General features: G+C 35.6%; 1 protein-coding gene across 1 annotated transcript in view; it reads right to left on the minus strand.

Moving 5' to 3' along the window:
• Nucleotides 1–20740, minus strand: part of sorl1 (sortilin-related receptor, L(DLR class) A repeats containing) — a 79621-nt gene extending 58881 nt beyond the window's left edge. Inside the window, 5 exon segments of the mRNA XM_051128648.1 lie at nt 1926–1993; nt 2257–2418; nt 5883–6011; nt 8952–9068; nt 20440–20740. Of these exon segments, the coding sequence (XP_050984605.1) occupies nt 1926–1993; nt 2257–2418; nt 5883–6011; nt 8952–9068; nt 20440–20724 (761 nt within the window). The 5' untranslated portion in view covers nt 20725–20740.
• Nucleotides 20741–21507: the final 767 nt, after the last annotated feature.

Below are 21507 nucleotides of genomic sequence, written 5' to 3' on the forward strand. Positions count from 1 at the left end.
ACACCACCCCTCTCTTCCGTTTTTGTGTATTCGGTGGCGTGTTAACATCAAAAACGAAACTAATTTGCTGCGTCCTTAGTGGCTTTCATGTCAGGAGAAAAAGACTTTTATGTTTACTTTCACATCCAAATACAAAACACCTGCATTGCTTACGAGACACTGTTGTCGCTACAGCCGCTCGAGCGAGGAGAAAATGGCTGATGATCTTTAGCATCTATTCGATCAAAAATAAAAAAAAAACATCATATTCTGAAATAATATTACAATTAATAAATAAGTTTTCTATTGAATGAGTTTTAAAATGACATTTAATCTTGTGAAGGCAAAGCTGAATTTTTAGTCTTCACTGTTACAGATCCTTCAGAAATCTGTTATCATGTTGAAAACATATTTTCGGATTTTTTTTTAGGATTTGATTAAAGTTCAAAAGAACAGCATTATTTAGAAATAAAAATCTTTTGTATCATTATAAACGCCTTTACTGTCACTTTTGATCAATTTAATTAGGGCCCTATGAAATCCGTTTTATTTTTTTCCAAATTAAGTTTCCTTTTAAATTTTTCTAGATTCGTCTAATTAACTGAAATCATTCAACTTTTCCAAAATTTAACAGCAATTTATTAAAACTACATTTTTAGGGCCCTATATGTTTTATTTATTTTTCTCAAATTCAGTTTTATTTTTACCAAATTTATCCATTAATTTTTTTTTGGATTCAATTTTAATGGTTTCATTAAATTTTAATAATCAAAAGCATCTCTAATTAATTAATATTATAAAACAAATAATTTATTTTTTTCATTTTTTCCTCCCAGAAATACTGTTTTTACAGAATTTACAGATTTCAGTGGTAAATAAATTCTGGTAATTATTCCTTAAAATAATGTTTTAATTATTATTTTTTTAGTAGTATTAGTAGTAGTATCATTACATTAAGTAAAACATTTCTGTCACAATTTCTTCAAGTCAAACCAAACTTTTACTTTGACGGGTTGCTGTGAAGACCTTTAAGTTTCTGTTCGTATGAGACAATGGTTTTCTCAAATTAAATGGTAAAATGCTCATAAAATGACTCTCAGAGCAGTTTTAGAGGCTATGTTTGTGTTCATGTACTGAAATATTGATAAAACATTGTGAGCATCGTGCGTGCTTCATTAGTGTGTAGTAAACAAAACCATGTGTCTGCGTCATTCATTCACACAGAGACACACAGTACATGCAGGATTCATATTTAATGTAGATTAATTCTAGTATTTTTGCAGCTTAATATTCAGACACTAGTCTATTTCATGCTTTGATTTAAATGTTATACGCATTATACAGTAAATTCCATTTTTATGACTGAATTTCATTATTCCGTACATTTGATTTATAAACTGTTGTAAATATATTATCATATAATTTTGTATAATACTACAATCATGGTGGCATAAAAGGTGGTACGTTGATTTTTAAACTGGTTCATTTAAAATGAATGAAAGAAACATTTTATAAAAACAAATCACTTCATATAAAGAAAGTAGATGTTTGGCAAGTACGTTTATTTCCTTAGTTCATTCGGCTGTAAAGCTGCACGCAAAATATGACGTGACAAATAAATAGCAATGCAGCATTTTGTTTGAAAAAGTAGCTTGTTTCTAAAAAAGCTAGTATGAAGTCAGGTCAAGTCACCTTTATTTAAGTAGTGCTTTTGACACCATAGATTGTGTCAAAGCAGCTTTACAGTATTTAACAGGAAAATGGTGTGTCAATAATGCAAAAGGACAACAGTAAACACTCAAAACATTAATAACACTGAAAAAAGTATTTAAATTAGCAGCATGACTACTTTTGGCAAACATAATCATGAAACTCCAAAACAGATTTCATGCTGGACATATTCAAAGAGTGATTTGTGTCAACACTCTCAAAGTGCTTAAACTTACCAGAAGTAGGACTTCACATGCTCCTGAATTAACACCCACGTCTCACCAAAGTCATCTGATTTCCACAGCTGCCAAAAGAAAATAGAAAGAAGAAAACAGGAAGAAGGATAAATCCTTAAGTGTCAGCAGTTTGTTACAACATTTAATATGATTCATGAACCAGCTTCTCATATGAAAATTACAGCTGATTAGCTCAAATCAAAACATGCTGCCTAGTGCAAAATTCAAAAAAGCAATCTCTATAAATAGCTAAAGGTCTAAAATTTCAGTGCCGTTGGACACATGATATACAAAAGAGCCCAGTACTGATGGAAGGCGTTAGCGTTCATACCTGTTTATTGGGGTGAGAACTGTCATAACCGAGGACAAGGTTGGGCCTCTTACTGTGCAGCAGTAAGTCTGTGGGCTTGAACGGGATGGAGAAACCCTGAACAGTTTTGCAGAAGTCAAAGGTGTTCCAGAGGTAACTGTTCGTGGTGTCAGTAAATAGATACTGCAACGGAAAAATTGAGAAAAGAAGACATTTAAGTAATGCAGCAAAAACAGAAATTTTACAGATTTCACAAATAAAATGTCATCATTCACCCAATATAATATTATAAATCCTATACAGTTGAGGTCAAAAGTTTACATACACCTTGCAGAATTTGCAAAATGTTCCAAAATAAGAGGGATCATACAAAATGCATATTATTTTTTTTGTCCTGACCTGAATTAAATATTTATAATACACATACAAAAAAACATTAACATATAGTCCACAAGAGAAAAAAAGAGTTGAATTTATATAAAAAAATAACCTTGTGCAAAAGTTTACATATTCTTAATAGTGTGTTGTTACCTGAATGATCCACAGCTGTGTTTTGTTTTTTTAGTGATAGTTGTTCATGAGTCCCTTGTTTGTCCTGAACAGTTAAACTGCCTGCTATTTTTCAGAACAAATTCTTTGGTTTTTCAGCATTTTTGTGTATTCAACCTTTTCCAACAATGACTGTATGATTTTGAGATCTTTTTGAGAACAACTGAGGGACTCATATGCAACTATTACTATTGCTTCAAAAGGAAACCCAAAGCACCCGGTGGATCAGGATAAATTGAACTTATTTTGTCTTCTGTGAAACATGTAAGGATCTTCATGTAAGGCAAAATAAGAAAAATGTACACATCTTCATTCTGTTCAAAAGTTTTCACCCTCCAGCTCTTAATGCATGTTTTTTCCTTCTGGAGCATCAGTGAGTGTTTGAACCTTCTGTAATAGTTGCATATGAGTCCCTTAGTTGTCTTCAGTATGAAAAAATTAATCTAAAATCATACAGTCATTGTTGGAAATGGTTCAAATACACAAAAATGCTAAAAAAAAAAAAAAAAGAAAAAACAAAGAATTTGTGGGACCTGAAGGATTTTTCTGGCGAATAGCAGTTTAACTAGTCAGTACAAACAAGGACCTCATGAACAACTATTAAACTAACAAACAAACTAACTAACAAAAAACCCAGCTGTGGCTCATTCAGGTAACAACACAATATTAAGAATCAAGTGTATGTAAACTTTTGAACAGGGTCATTTTTATAAATTCAACTATTATTTTCTCTTATTGACTATATGTAAACATCTTTTATGTGAAATATCTTATTCAGGTCAGTACTAAATAAAAAATAACATGCATTTTGTATGATCCCTCTTGTTTTGGTAAAAAATTAACATTTTGCAGATTCTGCGGGGTGTATGTAAACTTTTGACCTTAACTGTATTACTATCTTAAAAGAGGATGAAAACATAAAAAGACATGCAAAATGGTGCCAAGTATCTATTTTCCATACAGTGAAAGTGGATGGTAGTTTATAATGCTAGGAAAAGGAGTCCATATGACTCATACAAGATTTAGAATGTAAAATGACCTGATTATGAGCCTGCATGCCTTAAAGACGGAGCACACAAATCATACAGACTGATTTTATGACGCTTTTAATTGCCATTATAAATCACCATCCACTTTCTTTGTTCGAAAAAGAGCAGCATCAACATACTGTTAAATATGCTCCGACAGGTTTAGAACTTGAGGGTAAATATATTTTATTTTGGGGCAAACTATCCGTTTAAAGGCATAGTTCACCAAAAAATGACATGTTGTTCCAAACCCGTAAGACCTTTGTTTGTCAGTCTTTGATGAACGTTCCGTTATATTTTTTCTTTGTGCACAAAAAGTATTCTCGTAGCCTCATAAAATTAAGGTTGAACCACTGATGTCACACTGACTGTTTTAACAATGTCCTTACTACTTTTCTAGGCCTTGAACTTGTCAGTTGCATTGCTGTCTGTGCCGGTTCAGAAAGCTGGATCTCATCAAAAATATCTTAATTTGTGTTCCGAAGATAAACAAAGGTCTTACGGGTTTGGAACGACATGAGGGTGAGTAATTAATGACAGATTTTTCCTTTTTGGGTGAACTATCCCTTTAACCTCTATAGTGGTTGACAACACAACAGAAGCTCTCAAAATGACTATATTACTGGTATTTTTTCAAGCGTCTAGCTCTATGAGAACATCAAAGCTTTAAGGATAGTAAAAAATACATTTTTAATATAATTAATTAATCAGATTATGCATTTCCACTGTTCTAATCTGCCTCGGTACTCTTTGATCTTTCATTTAAGAGCTTTTGCTATAAACTTTGTCCTCGTCATGGCCTGGTTATGGAAGCAGGGCACTTCCCTTTCCAGATTCTGAGGCAATGAGGACTGGGACTGAAACAGAAACGCTTGACTTAGAAACCTAATGCTGTTGGTAAATGAAAGAAAAAGAACAAAAAGAGACAGAAAGAGAAAGTGGAGCATATGCGTCTGCCGCATAACCGGTGATCATCATCAGACCATCCACTCTATATAGAATTATATTGTTATGTCTGTCTGTGTAAAACTCATTACAGTGTTCTACCTCACTACCTTTCTGGGCTTTGAACGTGTCAGTTGCGTTGCTGTCTATGCAGAGTCAGAAAGCTATTATATTTTATCAAAAATATCTTATTTTGTGTTGAAGATGAACAAAGGTCTTACTGGTTTGGAACGACATGAGGGTGAACCGTCCCTTTAAGATATAATATTCTAAATTCATTCTAAATACTATAATAAATTAGGTCTGTTTTAATATTAGCAACATTGTGAATAAGTCAACAGTAAATCATTAGAAAATTCATTCACACTTGCAAGTCAAGTAAGGAGATCAATCAAACAAACAGGCCTAGTATTTCTCAGAATCAGTTATGAGTGTATATCAGTCTTCTCACAGTTATTCATGAGATTTTATGTCAAGATTATTAATTTATGACAAATGCATTAAAATACTCAAGCACCCTGCCAATATCTCTGTTCATTATCCCATCTGTACCAACCGAGATTCAGAGTTCTTCTCCACATCAACGGCGCAAGCTACTCTGATCATGCGAAATGTAATGAAAAGAGCCCTGTGCTCCTACCAAGAGGTTGTATGCTTTACAAATTACACTTGTAATGCTTTAGCGTCAATCCTTCAGCAGCAGCAGGCGGCAGCTGCAGTGCCAGCCACATCATTGACTCCAGATGAATGGTCACCGTCTGCTGCCGTCAGCCTCTGCAATAACGCAATGCAGGGTCCCACAGCGGTTCTGCCACATCTGCAGCTTCCCACTCCAACTCCCATGAGCCTCTGCACCTCACAGAGACGCAATGGAGCAGCCCGTTACGGTGGGTGCCAAGGGCAGGAACTAAGGATGTAGCTTGTGTTTTCACCCAGCCCTGCTCTGTTGGAAAACACCATCTGTGGGTGTATAAGCGATTGGAGCGGTGGAAGGTCACAGCTGCAGATGGCCGGGAAGCAGTCAGTTTCACCGCGTTCTTGTTTGACCTCGACTTAAGCTCACAAAGACCAGACAACTCAAGGATGTCACCCTGATAGTCCAGCTAATGTGTCTCACAAACTTACTCGTTTGTTGTCAGCGGGGCTGTGGTAAAACTGCGAGATGACCTGTTTCTTGCTCTCCTGGTCCCCAGAGAGTTTAAATTTCTCCGATACGTGAGTGAAGGTGGTTCCATAGTCATAAGACACGTACACCTGTTAAACAAACAACAGCATATTAAATGTCAACCTGACACGCTGATGAAATTGTGGATCTGTTCCAAAACCTAGTAAACTGCCATGTTGTTTACTTTCTACCTAGGCAGCTGCCTTCTAAGTCAACATCTTAATTGAAATTGAACCTTTTAATATTGTATGACATTGATTTGGTACATTTTTAATAGTGAGCAACTCCTTATGGTCATAAAAACAATGCTCTTTAAGTGAACTCCACATAAGACTTTGCTCACAAGTGATTCTTCTCTGGGCGTTTGATTGACAGGCGAGCTGACCAATCATAATGCAGAATCTGCCATTTCTGTCCGACAAACAAGACAGGAGAGTAGATTTACGTTGGTGGACTTGAACTTGAAAAATGGTGATACTGACCTCTTTCTGTGGTTGCAACAAGATGCCTTCTGGTGTTCATTCATGTTTATTTTGTGTTATAACTAGTAATAGTTAGAGAAGCTAACAACATGATTCTGATTCCAGCTTGATTCCAGTTTGATGTTAGCATGTTGCTAAGCTAAAAGCATAATCTAACTCTTAAAAATAATGTTCCTTGCGTGAGGCGCAAGAGACTTGTTAAAATGAAAGCCAATCGATTTTGAAGTTACCCAGCTAGCACCCATACGTCTGCAAGATATGTTAAAGATCACTTGATCTGGAAAGCATCTGCTGTGTCCAAACATCTGACAGATGTCTGTAAGACATCAGTTTTACATACATTCTAAATCATAAACATTCCGAAGACATATAATAGACATCTATTTGACATCTAATAGGAAATGTCCAATGTATATATTGCAGATAAGCAAACACTCTAAAAAATGACTTGCAGATGTAAATGCAGACATCAAATAGACGTCTACGTGTGCTATCAGAGTAGCATGTTGCTAAGCTAACAGCTTGATAATCAAAAACACAACTTCTAGGTCAAAAATAACACTATTTATGTAAAGCTGCTGGGACTCTGCTTACAACGGATTTCAAGAGTTTGATGTTAGCATGCTAACTAATAAGCAACTACATATGTCTAAAAAAAAAAATAAACACTCTACATGAAGAGCATGAGACTCCAATGATTTTGATGTAAGCATGCTGCTAAGCTAACAGCTTGACACTGTAATAAGCAACTCAAAAAAAATTCTCAAAAATAACGCTTCTTATCTAAAGCTAATAGAGTTTGAGGTTAGAATTAGGGCTGGGTAAAATATTGACTTCTCGATTTTTTATCGATTCTCATTTTACAAAACAATATTAATTCCTAAATCCCAAGAATCAATAAGTCTAGCCTGTTTTCAGTTAATGAACGGAACATTGTAATGCACCTCCCATTTAATGAATCGCAATAAGCTTTGTGCCTTGTTAATTTTGATACAAAAAGTCTCAGATTTCAAATTCTGTCCATTTTATCACAGTATTCAAACAATAAATGCCATTTTGGCACTGTTGAGTGATAGATCACTGTAACAACTCAGTTCAAAAGAAGTGGCAACACGATGCTCACGTGAAATTATCATCTCCACTGCTTTAATACCAGTTACAGCACAGAACAAACATGAATGAATGTCCTAAGATATGTTAAAAGAAAGAGTACAACTTACCAAAATTCATATCCTGACTTAAGCAATCGCTCAATAAGCGTGGAAAGACAATGCGGAAAGACGTCTACATAACAGGTTGTAAACAATGTGACATAACATCACCTCACCACACATTTACCTCAGAAAAAAAAAAAAAAAAAAAAAAAAAAAACATATTCGCTGACCGTAAACTCGTTTAACCTTCACTATTATAGTAATGTAGTACCAGCTGACTCTCATGTATATTTTACAGCTTTAGTTGAGAATTTTTTTTTTTTTCCCTCAAGAAAACTTGCCATGCACTGTACCTGATATATAATATCAAATCAAAAATAATTGATACTGAATCAAATCAAAATTGTTATTGAACTGAATCGTGAATTTTGTGTCAAGCCCAGCCCTAGTCAGCACGTTAACATGTTTTCCATAAAAATTCCCTGGGTACAGTAGTTCCAATTTTGGATTCAACTATGTTTATCAATACTTTTCAGTATCGGTTGAAATTTTTGGAATGTTAGTCACATTGTTATAAATTATATTGTGAGATGGTTTAGGTGGTATTACTGTTCTTTTACTTACTGTATAAACAACTGGCAGGAGAATGTTTATTTTACACACCATGAGTCAACGACAAAATTCCCTTCAAGGATAATTAAGTGTATTTCATTTCATTCATGTGTCCACCATCTTGGATGCAAAATTTTACAGACAGCATTCTGGGAATGTCTTCTCCAAAGAGGATACATGTAAATCTGCCAGAATTTGGCACAAATAATGTAAGTGATCACAATTAGAGCAGTTAATCTTTTGAAAAAGCACTGGTTTTGGAACAGATCGTTTCTGTAATATAGTCATCTGTAATCACTTGCAATTTCCTACAAGAAACTGGTTTGCACTCAGAGCTTTTCTCCTGTAATTTGCTTTGTCTTGCATTTCACAAAGAACTGTAATGCACTACACAGGTGAGCAGATAACAGCTCCTGTGCCCCATAAAGTATGACCGCACCACTTTTGTGCTTGCATTTGCATTAGATAATATGTAACATAAAAGCTCCACAATTATTGAAAATGTCGCAATTATTGCCATGCAGATGGAAAAGTAACATTCAAGGGCACAACAGAATCTTTCCTGGAAGTGCAGCGAGATGGATACGGCAGCATTTAAGATGATATAATGAAAGTGCAGAGAACTCAAGAACAGAGGGAGGCCTTTCATCTGTATGACTCAGAGAGCACTAAAAAGCAAAGCTAGCTGGTCAAGACATTCTCTGTACCTTACAGCAAATAAGTCTGATATATATAGATTCATATACTATGTTGTATCTAGGATAAAAAACTAGATACTCACCGAGCTGGTTTTGGGATCTGTGGCACCAACACTGTCTCTCGCCAACGCTACTATGACGTTGCTCTTCTCCCCGGCCCAGTGGACCACCATTTGATTATGAGAGTCATTCAGGTTGGCCTGTGAATACAAAATAATACGAACAAGCTGACTGGCTACATTGTAGCGGACATTTATTTTACTGTGGCCACACAAGTATTTCGGTTTCCACAGCACAAATCAAGCTGTCATGGCATACCACTGTTTACAACTGGCTCAAAGTTAATTTTCAAAGACATTTCTCTGTTTCTACTTCACTCACTGGGTCATTTTCCATTTCAGTCGTATTGCAGTTGCAATATCAGCTGAAACGAATCTGTATTTGACAGCCTCGAGTTTGTGGTATAGACTGCAGGTACGTCTCTTGCACATAAGGCTGACAGCCTTTGAGAAAACAAACAACCGCAAATACACACTAGCAAAACAGAAGCGAGCAGAGCTACACCACAGCGACAGGAAAACTGAAACTATGGGCTGCGGTGTCCCAATCTGATCTGTCGAACAAAGAAATGTGTGTCATCTTTTCATTACTTCTCTTTCCACTAGGAACAGCCTGTCTCATCTTTAATTCAAACTTCTGCATGAGGACCATGGGATCCTCAAATGGGTTCTCTTTCGATATCTCCTGACAGACATAAAAGAGAACATGCAAAAGGTTGTTTTCGTAACTAAACAAAAATCTAACACCATTTCTTCTCCTGTCTGACGTACATTGTTGTGGTTCACTAGCAAACAGATTCACTTACTTTACCTTAGCATGTTGAAAGGTCACCTTACAGACCTTCAATAAAAGAAAACTACTTCAATTTGTTATACCATTCTAAACAATACACATTTCAGGATTAGTAAAAAGGTATATTGATGTTTATTTGGGAATGTTTGTTCTTTGTAATGTACAAACAGTGACTCTTTGCCTCAAACTACCTCACCTTGAATGCACAGTCATATTTTTATTCGCCATGACACGGTAGTAAATCTCCATGTCTTGTAGGCCTGCTTGGCAAGCAGCGGGTTAGTACAACGTAGACACTTTAGGAGACTGACAGAGTTGTTAAAGGAGAAGTTCACTTGCAGAACAAAAATTTACAGATCATTTACTCACCCCCTTGTGCAGCTTCAAATGCCTCTAAACAAATCCAGCCGAGGAAGAAGGGTCTTATCTAGCAAAACGATCTGTCATTTTCAAAACAAACTGACAATTTATATATTTTTTAACCTCAAATGCTCGTCTTGACTCGTCTGCCTGAACAGTTTTTTCTGGTTCATGACAGTTAGGGTATGTCGATAAACTCTCATCCTATTTTCTCCTCCAACTTCAAAATCATCCTACATCACTGTTTTACCTTTTTTTGTAAAGGGTGTTTGATATTCTTCGCATGTTCACTTTGTAAACACTGGGTCAGTACTTCTACAGCAATGTACAATGATTTTAAATTTGGAGGAGAAAATGAGATGGGAGTTTTTTTTTGACCTACCCTAACTGTACTGTATATAAATTGTTAATTTGTTTCAAAAATAACTTGATCACTTTGCTAGATAAGACTCTTCTTCCTCGACTAGGAGCCATTTGAAGCTGCATTTAAACTGCATTTCGGAAGTTCAAACTTCCATTGAAGTCAATTATATGGAGATAATTCCTAAAAAAAAAAATTCCTCGAGAAACATAATTTCTTATCAACTGAAGAAAGAAAGACACAAACATCTTGGATGACAAGGGGGAGTAAATTATCTGTAAATTTCTGTTCTGGAAGTGAACTTCTCCTTTAAGAAAACTTACAGCAGAGGTTTTACATATAGCCTCAAAACTTTTTTGTCAAGTCAAATGGGATATTATTCATATCAAATTTTATAGTATTATTAATGTAGATGTATTAAATATATTAAAGGAGTAATGGAACATGATCACAGTATTTTTTGTGATTAAGCTACAGCATTTGTGTATTTATACTAAATGGCTTTAGATTACTGTTTCTCATATAAACCTTGAAACCATATAGTTATATTTTTACCATGGTATTGAGATGCTATATGTGTGGTTTTAACTGTGGTTAAATGGAAGACCATTAGTTCATTTTAATGAAACTCAAACAGTCAGAATAATTAAATTTCACCGTATAAAAATTAGGTTGTTTCATTTTTTTTTACAGACTTTACCGTTTTTGATAATGAACATGAATCTGCATTCTAAAGCCGGTTCAGACTACATAATTTTTTGTTGGTTATGACAGTCACTGTGTCAGATTATGCGATTTTGACTCCTAAAATCTTGTCGTGTCGTGAATAAGAAACATGTCAGACTACCCAACCCAGATAGCACATGTGCGTCTGTTAAAGATGTCTGTTAAAGATCGCTTGATCTGGAAAGCATCTGCTGTGCACAAACATCTGACAAGGATCTTTAATATCTTAAATACATCTAATAAACGTCTATTTGACATCTGATATGAAACGTCCTATAGACGTATTGCAGATGAGCAAACACTCTAAAAAATAGATCTTGCAGATGTAAACGCAGACGCCAAACAGACGTCTCCATGATGCACGTGTGTCATCAGTGGACCATTCATTCGACGTCTTTAAAGGGACAGTTCTGTCATTAATAACTCACCCTCATGTCGTTACAAACCTGTAAGACTTTTGTTCATCTTCAGAACACAAATGTAGATATTTTTGAGGAAATTTGAGAGCTTTCTGCAACTGAAATGTTTCCAGGCCCAGAAACATCATAAGGACGTCGATACAACAGTCCATGTGACAGCAAAGAAAACAAAAATAACAACTTTGTTCAACAATTCTTTTCCTCCAAGTCACATCCTCCACCATTATCGAAAGTACCACAACACTGTTTTACCAGTGTCCTTACAATGTTTCTGGTGCTGGTTTGTTTCTGGTTTATGCAGGGTCAGAAAGCTCTTGAATTTCATCAAAAATATCTTAATTTGTGTTCTGAAGATGAACAATGGTCTTACGGGTTTGGAACGACAAGAGAGTGAGTAATTAATGACAGAATTTTTATTTTTGGGTGAACTAACCCTTTAACGACATGCGTGCTGTCATCTATGTACAGCGCGGCTAGACAGAAGGTGACATGAGCGTGAACAAACAATGGCTAGCAAACAACATGTTTTGGCCTGTCTTATCATCAGAAAAGCCCAAAAAAGAAAGAAAACCTGACAAATCTGGATTGGATGAAGAGGATTAAATAGTGCTTCACTCTGTCATGGTAGTCCCTCAAGGAAACATCATTAATGCAGGAGTATTATTGTCATAGCTCCATGAACATTTTTTCCGTTGTAAAACTGCACCTAGCAGGACCGATACCATTGTCGCTCTTTCGTTTCTGCTCATTTGAAAGCATGTACAAAGGTGATCTGTTCCTCTATCGGCCAATGTCACAGATGTGACAGAACTCACTGTGGACAATGGAAAAAAAAAATTAAACATGCTAGTCTTGCTGTGGCAACACCATTAAGCAGTGGGAAAGAAATTAAACATGCTAGTCTTGAACATGACATGGAATCGGTTGTCGTCCACTATGACACACTAGATGAGATGAAACGATTAAATCGTACATCCCGACGCCCATTATTGTTTATGAATCCCCACGACACCCTACGTCAAGCAGATCGTGTGAAAATCGGGCTAAAATCATGTAGTCTAAACTGGGTTTAACTCAAGCTACTGTCAAATGTGCATTTCTAAGAGACAAAAAAAAATGTATTTTTAATTTTGCAGCCTGCACTGCAAACTGTGCTGAAGATACGCACCAAAACCAGGGAACACACACCTTCATTTTGAAACAATATCACTCATTAGAACATGCAGAAACTTAGAAATTCATTTCTACATTAAGATATTTATTTTGAAAAAAGTCATCGGATGCCCATTTTCCACATGTTGATATGATTCTTAATGAGAAGTCTATAACATTTCTCAGTGGTGGTCTAAAAAACACCCTTTTTATCTTGTCAAAATCACACCCTTTTTAAAGCAAGCCGTTCTGTTGAATGTTCCTTTAATTGCTAATGAGCTCTGTTCGCCCCGCCCCTCTCTTCCGTGGGGTGGCGAGCCGTAATGTTTACTTTAGTCGCATTTAGCTGCGAAACTTATTAACTAGCACATTATTAAGAAAGACGATTTGCAAAGATGCATAAAAAAACCCTTATACTCACTTCTACTGTAGGTGAAGCTAGATCACAAATGATCTGCGTGAACATAGACACATTTATGTAGATCACCGGGCAAGTTTCCTTCATAAATGAAAGTAACGTTAATCCTCTGCGTCTTCAGCGGCTCAGATGTCGGGCGTAAATGATGACTGCTATGTTCATTACTACATCCAACAACAGAACTCCTTAACCACTCACAGACATTCTTCCAGGCAGTCTTTCCCTGCACCGGAGTCGAAACAATGGCGGTCAGACTGTTCTCAGCTCACGCAGCTCATTCAGGGCGGGTCTAAGGTAAGACGGTCATGTCAATAAATTATCGTGGGAGCAGCCTTGGTCAGTGTAACATCACACGGACAAGAACCTGAGCATGGCCTGATTTGAAAAGGGGGAAAATACTTATAAAGATTCAAAAAATACCACTGGGTGGATTTTTATCATCACAGGGTGGTTGTGTACACACACTACCAACACACTTTTATGTTCAAACAACATGTAAAAGTGAGTTTGGCATCTGATGACCCCCTTAAGGAAGTGTTGGCATGTTCTGACCATAAAGCAAGCAAAAATCCACCTTTAAACATTTAAAAGGAAATAAAGATTTGGAATTTACTGTGAAAATCATCAATATCAACTGTCATTCAATTTTTTTTTTTTTTAATTGCCAAGCCTTAAAGCTGTACATTCCATATTAAGGCTATTTAATTTGTTTTAAAAAATATGCTGCACACAAAATGTGGTGTAACGACATCTTAACAACATTTTTCAGTGATGAGTTGAGTTTATCTGACACACAAAAAAGTAACATTACACTGTTACATCTTTCTTGTCAAGGATAACACAAAGTTTCATTATTTCCATTGTGGTCCTTGCTTTAAAAGAGAGATGTTTCGGTGCAAATATTTCGGTGACCTCTTTAACGTGTTTGTTTATAAATATTCAAAGCAGAAGCAAATTTAATCACATTCCATCTGCCATCAGTCAAACAACCAGTTAGTCCTGCCACAAACCTGTACTATTACTGTAATGTTGCTGTTTCAGGCTGTGTGGGAGTTTATGGAAGAATATTTCTAACAGTTTTTAACATTTAAATGTTAAATATAACAATAAAAACATGTGCATTTTTTAATAATTGACTTTTTATCAACAATGTGATAATGTTTCAGAGACCTGTCTAACATGTTTGTTTCTAACTATTCAAAGCAGAAGCAAATTTAATCACATGCATCTGCCATTAGTCAAACAACCAGTTAGTCCCGTCACAAACGTGCATTACAGTAATGTTGTTGTTTCAGGTTGAGTGGGAGTTTATGAGGAAATATTTGTAACAGTTTTTAACATTTAAATGTTAAATATAACAATTAAAAAGTGTGTTTTTTTTTAAATAAGTGGCTTTTATTAATTTTCGAGTTAAAAATGCCACTGGACAGTTCACTGAAAAGTCATTTAAACAAACCAATGAACTTTCAACTGAATTAGCATGGAGGAAAAATGTCAATTTGTACTTCAAATGGCACTTCAACTGATTTATGGTTGACTGTAGGTTTTTTAACAGCTGATTAATCTCTAAAAACAGTTCCCCACCATCTCATCAGGATGTGTAGAAGAGCTTTTCCCACCACCTTGCCAACAAACACTGTGAAAGAGCAAATGGTTGCAACCTGATCCATCTCAGCCCTGGCAAACTCATGGGTCTGCTTATTCAAAGAGAGTTAAAGGCCTGTCTGCAACTTCTGGCTATACTGGAAATGGACTTTCTGCTAATCTAACAAGGCCCTCATTTATACTGACAACGTAATATCCTGAAAGCATCGACGGTAAGACAAGTGCAAATAACTTCACGTTCATTATTGCCTGTCTTGTTGAAAAAGCAATAAAGAATGAGAGACTGTGAAAATAAAATAATTACATTTTTTTCAGTTTCTTATGTATTATTCAGCAGGGAAACCGAAGGAAGAACGACAGAGCGCGAGCACTAGAGCACCTTCGCCCATCGCTGCAAGAAATGCACGGTTTGAAACCATGACATCATCTCTGCAGCACTAACATTTGGGCCAACAGTTCAACAATTTGCCTACCCATTCCTTTCTGGCAACCAACCATACGAGAAAAAATACGGGTGAACCACACATTTAATATCACTGTGGCCGTAACCAAAGGAAAACCGAAGAGTCATTATCCTGTTAAAGGCTTAAAGTACAGTTAAAAGCCGGTTTTATTATTGCAGTATGGATATGGGACCATTACAGGGATGTGTTATGCCATCACATAACGAACATACTTGAAATAACCATTTCCACATAATAGGCCTACATATACTAAAAACAGAAATAATCACATGAAGCACTAATAAATCATCTTGCTGACAAGATTAACACTGGGTGCATATATAATTTTCTTTTTGATGTTTGTTTAAAATTGTGTCTTATGGGAACGATAAAGTTTATGTGAGTCATCTGTGTTGATTTGGTTTCACCTTGAGCCTAATGCAAGAGGAGAACTTCAGTAAAAAAGAAACTAAACCGGCAGGCTGTTCAGACAAGTTCCAGTAATACTCCATGGAGCCATTATAAACATCTATACCGCCCTCCATTTACCGTCCCCAGGGTTTCTTATCACAGAAAACGAAACTAAAATACTCCGCTGCCTAAACACCATGTTTGAACAGGAATACTAATGTGACCTAAAGGTCATTTTTCTATCATTTTCATTTTGGCATCCTAAAAACCTAAAAGGGAATTAAATGCAAATTTATTTTGCAGTAACTGGCATGCAAAAATAACTAACTTGTTACAAAGTCTGTCCAAAATTATGATTCGGTCTTAACTAAACACCAAATCTTTCAAGTGCAACAACGACAAGGAGAAACTAAATGAGAAAGAATGAATGTCATTTCCAAATGAGATTAAAACCTGACTTCACATGACTCGTAAGTCCATGCTTAGTCTGTGAAAGGTGAGGCAATGTCAGGCTAACTCATTTAGATTCCGGCTATTACTTTATGGTAATGATTGTGCACTACATACTTCACATCCTAGAACAAAACTGCATTTGTTTTCTAACAGTCATAGCCTGAAGCTTCACTGAAGTGCTTTGAAACGCATGGCGTTATTCTGTATGTTGACGTAATGTCAACTGAAACAGGAAAACAGGCCCCCTTTTTTAAATAGCCAATAGCGTTTTATTTATATCACAGCTTGGGCCAGCTTAGTAAAGCCATATTTGACAGCATATGGCAGCCACAATCTCATCCATATCACTATAAAATATAGCATTCTGTGTAGATTTCAAATAGGTCCGATAAGTTTTATGGTCTTGCGCATTTGATCTGGTCCATCCTATAATTTTTCTAGACCAAAGCAGACCGTGAAACTAGACTTTTTTCACCCCAATGGAAAGCATATTTACACTGCCCTATCCCCTATATATCCTCAACTCACCATACGAAAAACTACTAATTCCACGAACAAGCATTTATAGTGTGGGGGCGGGACGCTTCGGATTATAGAGAGAGTTTGATGAGAAGCTGCAGTGCAGGGTGATGTCATCAAAATCGCTGATCCATATTGGTGAAAGTTATAGACTGTGCGTTTTGAATGCTTTCATTTTGTAAATATGAATTTTGTCATTGTTTTAACACACTAGCTTATAGATAACCTCAAGGCTAACATATTCATACTAAAAGCCAAAAAACTTTTAGTTAGCAGTAAGATTTTCAGTGCTTTTTAGAGAAGTCTCTTCTGCTCACCAAGCCTGCATTTTTTGATCCAAAGTACAGCAGAAACAGTACAATTTTGAAATATTTGTACTATTTAAAATAACTGTTTTCTATTTGAATATATTTTAAAATGTAATTTATTCCTGTGATTTCAAAGCTGAATTTTTAGTATCATTTCACCAGTCAGAAATCCTTCAGAAATCATTTTAATATTCTGATTTGCTGCTCAAAAAACATTTATTATTATTATTATGTTAAAAACAGCTGAATAGAATTTTTTCAGGATTCTTTTATGAATAGAAAGTTCAGAAGAACAGCATTTATCTGAGACAGAAATCTTTTGTAACGTTATGAATGTCTTTGTCATTACTTTTGATTGATTTCAAGCATCCTTGCTAAATGAAAGTATTACATTTCTATCAATTCTTTCACAAAAAAAAAAAAAAAAAAGAAAGAAAGAAATTTTACTGACTCAAAGCTTTTGAATGATATAGTATATAATGTTACAAAAGCTTTTTATTTCAGATAAATGCTGATCTTTGGATCTTTCTATTCATCAAAGAATCCTGAAAAATCTGTTTGTTAAACTTAAAAGCTGGGTAAGTAACCCAGCTGCCTTCAAATTTTAAGTTGAATCAACTCAAAGTTGTCACTTAGCATAACTTAACATTTCAAGTTAAATAAACTTTTTTGGAGTTGACTGAACTTAAAATTTTAAGGCAGCCAGGTTACAAATTATTTTAAGTTGACTCAAATTGTTTTTTACAGTGTACTCCTTTAAACTTAATATTTGAGTTGATATTTGAGTTGACTAAACAAAAATTTAGTTTGTTTGACTTACTTGTTACCCAGCTGCCTTAAAATTTTAAGTTGAATGAACTCAAATATCTAAGTTGTCACTTAGTAAAACTTACCATTTTAAGTTGACTAAACTTTTTTGAGTTGACTGAACTTAAATTATGATAAACAATTTTTTACAGTGTATTAGAATGATTTCTGAAGGATCAGGTGACACTGAAGACTGGAGTAATGGTGCTGAAAATGTAGCTTTGATCAAGGAATAAATTACATTTTAAAAGATATTTAAATAGAAAGCAGTTATTGTAAACAGTAAAAATATTTCACAATATTACTGCTTTTGCTGTATTTTGGATCAAATAAATGCAGGCTTGACAAACAGAAAAGTTTTTTGTTTTTTTTTTAAAAACATTAAAAATCTTATTGTTCAAAAACTTTTGACTGGTAGTGTATGAGGGAACAGAAGGGATCAAGATCTAAGGTTCATGAAATGAATTACATTTACTAGAAAACTTGTTTTGAATGTTTAACATTCTTCCAAGAATGAATTATTGCATCATCAGTGCTGCCAGGTCAAACTGTGAAATATCTACCAATAAATCGTCTCTCCAAAAGCAATAAATGTATAAACAAATGTGTCAAATAAAAAAAAAAAATGGGAAAAATAGGTAGGATTGTTTGGTTTCAATGTTTTTTTTCTCTCAATAAAAACACTCATAGCTGCCGCCAAGGCATTTGCCTTCAAGTGCTGCTCTTGGGTCTGGCGCTGAACTGAATATTTATGATAATGCCTCTGTCACAATTCTCCAAACTTCATGAGTAATTGTGTGTCACAACAAGTCTGCAAAGACAACAAAAAAAGACCCTTTAAACAGTGTATATCCTTATCTTGGCAAAGCTCATCTAGGTTACTTGATCACAATAGACAGAAAAGAGTGGATTGATGTCTGTTACATCTTACCTAACACTGCTTTCCCTGCATGTGCCAAAAACAACACATAAACCAAAAGGTCTGAATGAGGGAAGGAAGGGGGGGGCCCAGATGGGATATCTTAATTGGATCATCAGAGGGGGTAATTCACCACATAGCAACTGCAATGGACTCCATCCAGGAGACTAATAACACTTCATAGAGGATTTCCTGTACGCTCTACAGGGTGAAAAGGGGAAAAGTCAAATCTTAGTGGCTGCCCACTGCTCCAACTACATGTGCATTACAAAAGAATTATATGATGGTATAATACCTTATAATTTGACTTTTTTGAGCAAGTTTGAGAGGTTTTTGTTTGAGTTTAATGTCTTTAGTTTCACAGTCATCATTTTCAACAAAGCAATCATACTATCTACCTCTGCTTTAGATTGTAACGCCACAACTGACTCACAACAAATCATACCGTGAATCATAACATCACCTACTGTAGTAGATGAGTGTGTTTGAGCCCTTGTGAGGTCACCCAGCTCTGCCAAAAACCACAATACCTGTATTTACACTGCCAACCACAATCTTATATCTGTAGACACAGTGCAATGACTGTTTTTCAGACAAAATTCAGTACTTTGACCCCTTCAAGATCTCAAAGGCACAAAGTATGTGTGGTAAAAGCAGAACCAGGAACTGCTGCATGGCTGACTTAACAAATATCTCAAAGCAAGACACTTGAGGGGGTAAAAGGTTTAGCTGGGAAGTTTCCCAGCAAGACTGTGCAACCAGTTATGCCTCTCTGGTTTGCTAATGCTTGCGTAACAAAGCTGCATCCTGACGGTAAACAAACAAAGACACACTGTGTCATACATTTAATAGGAACACAGATAAATGAGTCGGTTTCTAATTCCCAAGAAGCTGACATTAAGCATAAGCCCTTCAGAATAAAAACAACGTTATTTATATATAGGGAGACTGGAGTTAGTTTTCACAAGGGGTTTTACGTCAACAATATCTGTTTTACCAAGTCATTTGGTGTTTTGAAAGGAACCTATAATAAATCATTTAGTGGCCAGTTACATGGTGACAACATTCCCCACATGACATGACAACATGTGTTAAATGAGCAACTACCCTGGGTCTCTCCATATTACGGAATATTTCATTATATAAAACGCTTTAGTAATTAATATATGCCCACTGAATTATTGCTTTTTCTTATTCTAGAACAAACACTCAGTGTTAGCAACTAGAGAGACGGAAATAATAGAGAAAATGGTAATGTATACTTAATAAATGAAACTGAAAATCAACATCTGATTCAATATATTGCATAATAAAACATAATGTTGTTCAGCAACATATTTTTTCATATACAGAGAGAGAAAAAGAAAATAAAAAATACTTGCAAGGAAATCGTTCAAATATGATTTTACATAGTACATCCTAAGAACAAATAGATTTGCTTTATTAAATATTTTGATTGACATATGAGATAGGAGAGAAAGGTGAGACTGTTTACTCGATGTGTAAAATGATGAAACCTTACCATTCCACATTCAATGTCAGCGCTATAAAAATGAGTATGCATGTATTATTTATAATGATTTACACTCAACTAATAAGCAATATTTTCCAAGACGAAGGTGAGTGTGAGAACCTTTCATGTGACAAACAGGTCAATTACACTTCTAGGTGACTGCGTGCAAAGCAAAGGTGAATGATACACAACTATTGAGAATAACGTTACTGAATTTAATATTTATGAGGTTATGCAAACTCATGGGGATGTTTTTGCCCTTATTATCCATGCAATCCCACCTAATGAATGTAAACCTCGCTTACCTTTCCATAAACCTTTGGCACGGGTGATCCAGCAGCATTCCGCCGAACGCGATGCTGGTGCGCGGATGAAGCCTCCCTGACTTCTCTCTCCAGACGCACGACGCGACTTTCTGCATGGTCCAGGTGTGCACGCACTAGGGAGAAACCCCTGTCCTGTGGTAGCAGGAATCTCTGGTCATGGTGGAGTCGAAGCGTGGAGGAAATCGCGCCAGGAACGAGTAATAATAACAGATATATGGCACAGGGACTGAGCGCCAGCATCTTGCGTGTCTGCCCTGACGCCATGTTTGTGTATGTTGAATGCGATGTGTGACAGGGCGCCTCTAGCGGTCAACCGCATTCACACTCATTAGGCTACCATGGATACGGATGGCACATGATGGCACATGATGTTTTGTTTTGTTTTACATAAACTGTAGATTGGCGAGACCAAAATAAGGGATTGTTTCAGGGAAGGTTTCACAGAAGGAGCGTTTTACATTAGCAGCGTCCCTAAATATGTTAAATGTGGCTGACTGGGTAAATGTATACATTAATAATAACAATACTTAATTAGTTGTTTTTAGGAAAACCTTATTGCGTACTTGATTCCAGTTCAACAAAGTAGAAATAGTAAATGTATAAATTACCAGATCTGCCTAGTAATTGATTAGCCTACATGTAATCTGGATTACATAATCAGATTCTAAAAATTACTTGTACTTGTAATTAGATTAAACTGTATTCGTACTAGAGAATACAGTTATTTTTTTATTATGTAGTATTAGCAATATATTATTCACAGTTTATTGATTCTCCCAAATTCCTCTTTATTTTAATCTTTTATATGTTCCTTTCTAAAATAGCCCACTACACTGTAAAAAACAATTTGTTGAGTCAAAATAATTTGTTACCTGGCTGCCTTAAAATTTTAAGTTCAGTCAACTCAAAAAAAAAGTTTAATCATCTTGAAATGTTAAATTATACTAAGTGACAAGTTAGATATTTGAGTTGATTCAACTTAAAATTTTAAGGCAGCTGGGTTACTTACCCGTCTGTTCTGTTTAACAAAGACAAATATCTAAGTTG

This window comes from Labeo rohita, chromosome 15 (assembly GCF_022985175.1).
Source record: "Labeo rohita strain BAU-BD-2019 chromosome 15, IGBB_LRoh.1.0, whole genome shotgun sequence".
In the NCBI taxonomy this organism is placed as follows: Eukaryota; Metazoa; Chordata; class Actinopteri; order Cypriniformes; family Cyprinidae; genus Labeo; species Labeo rohita.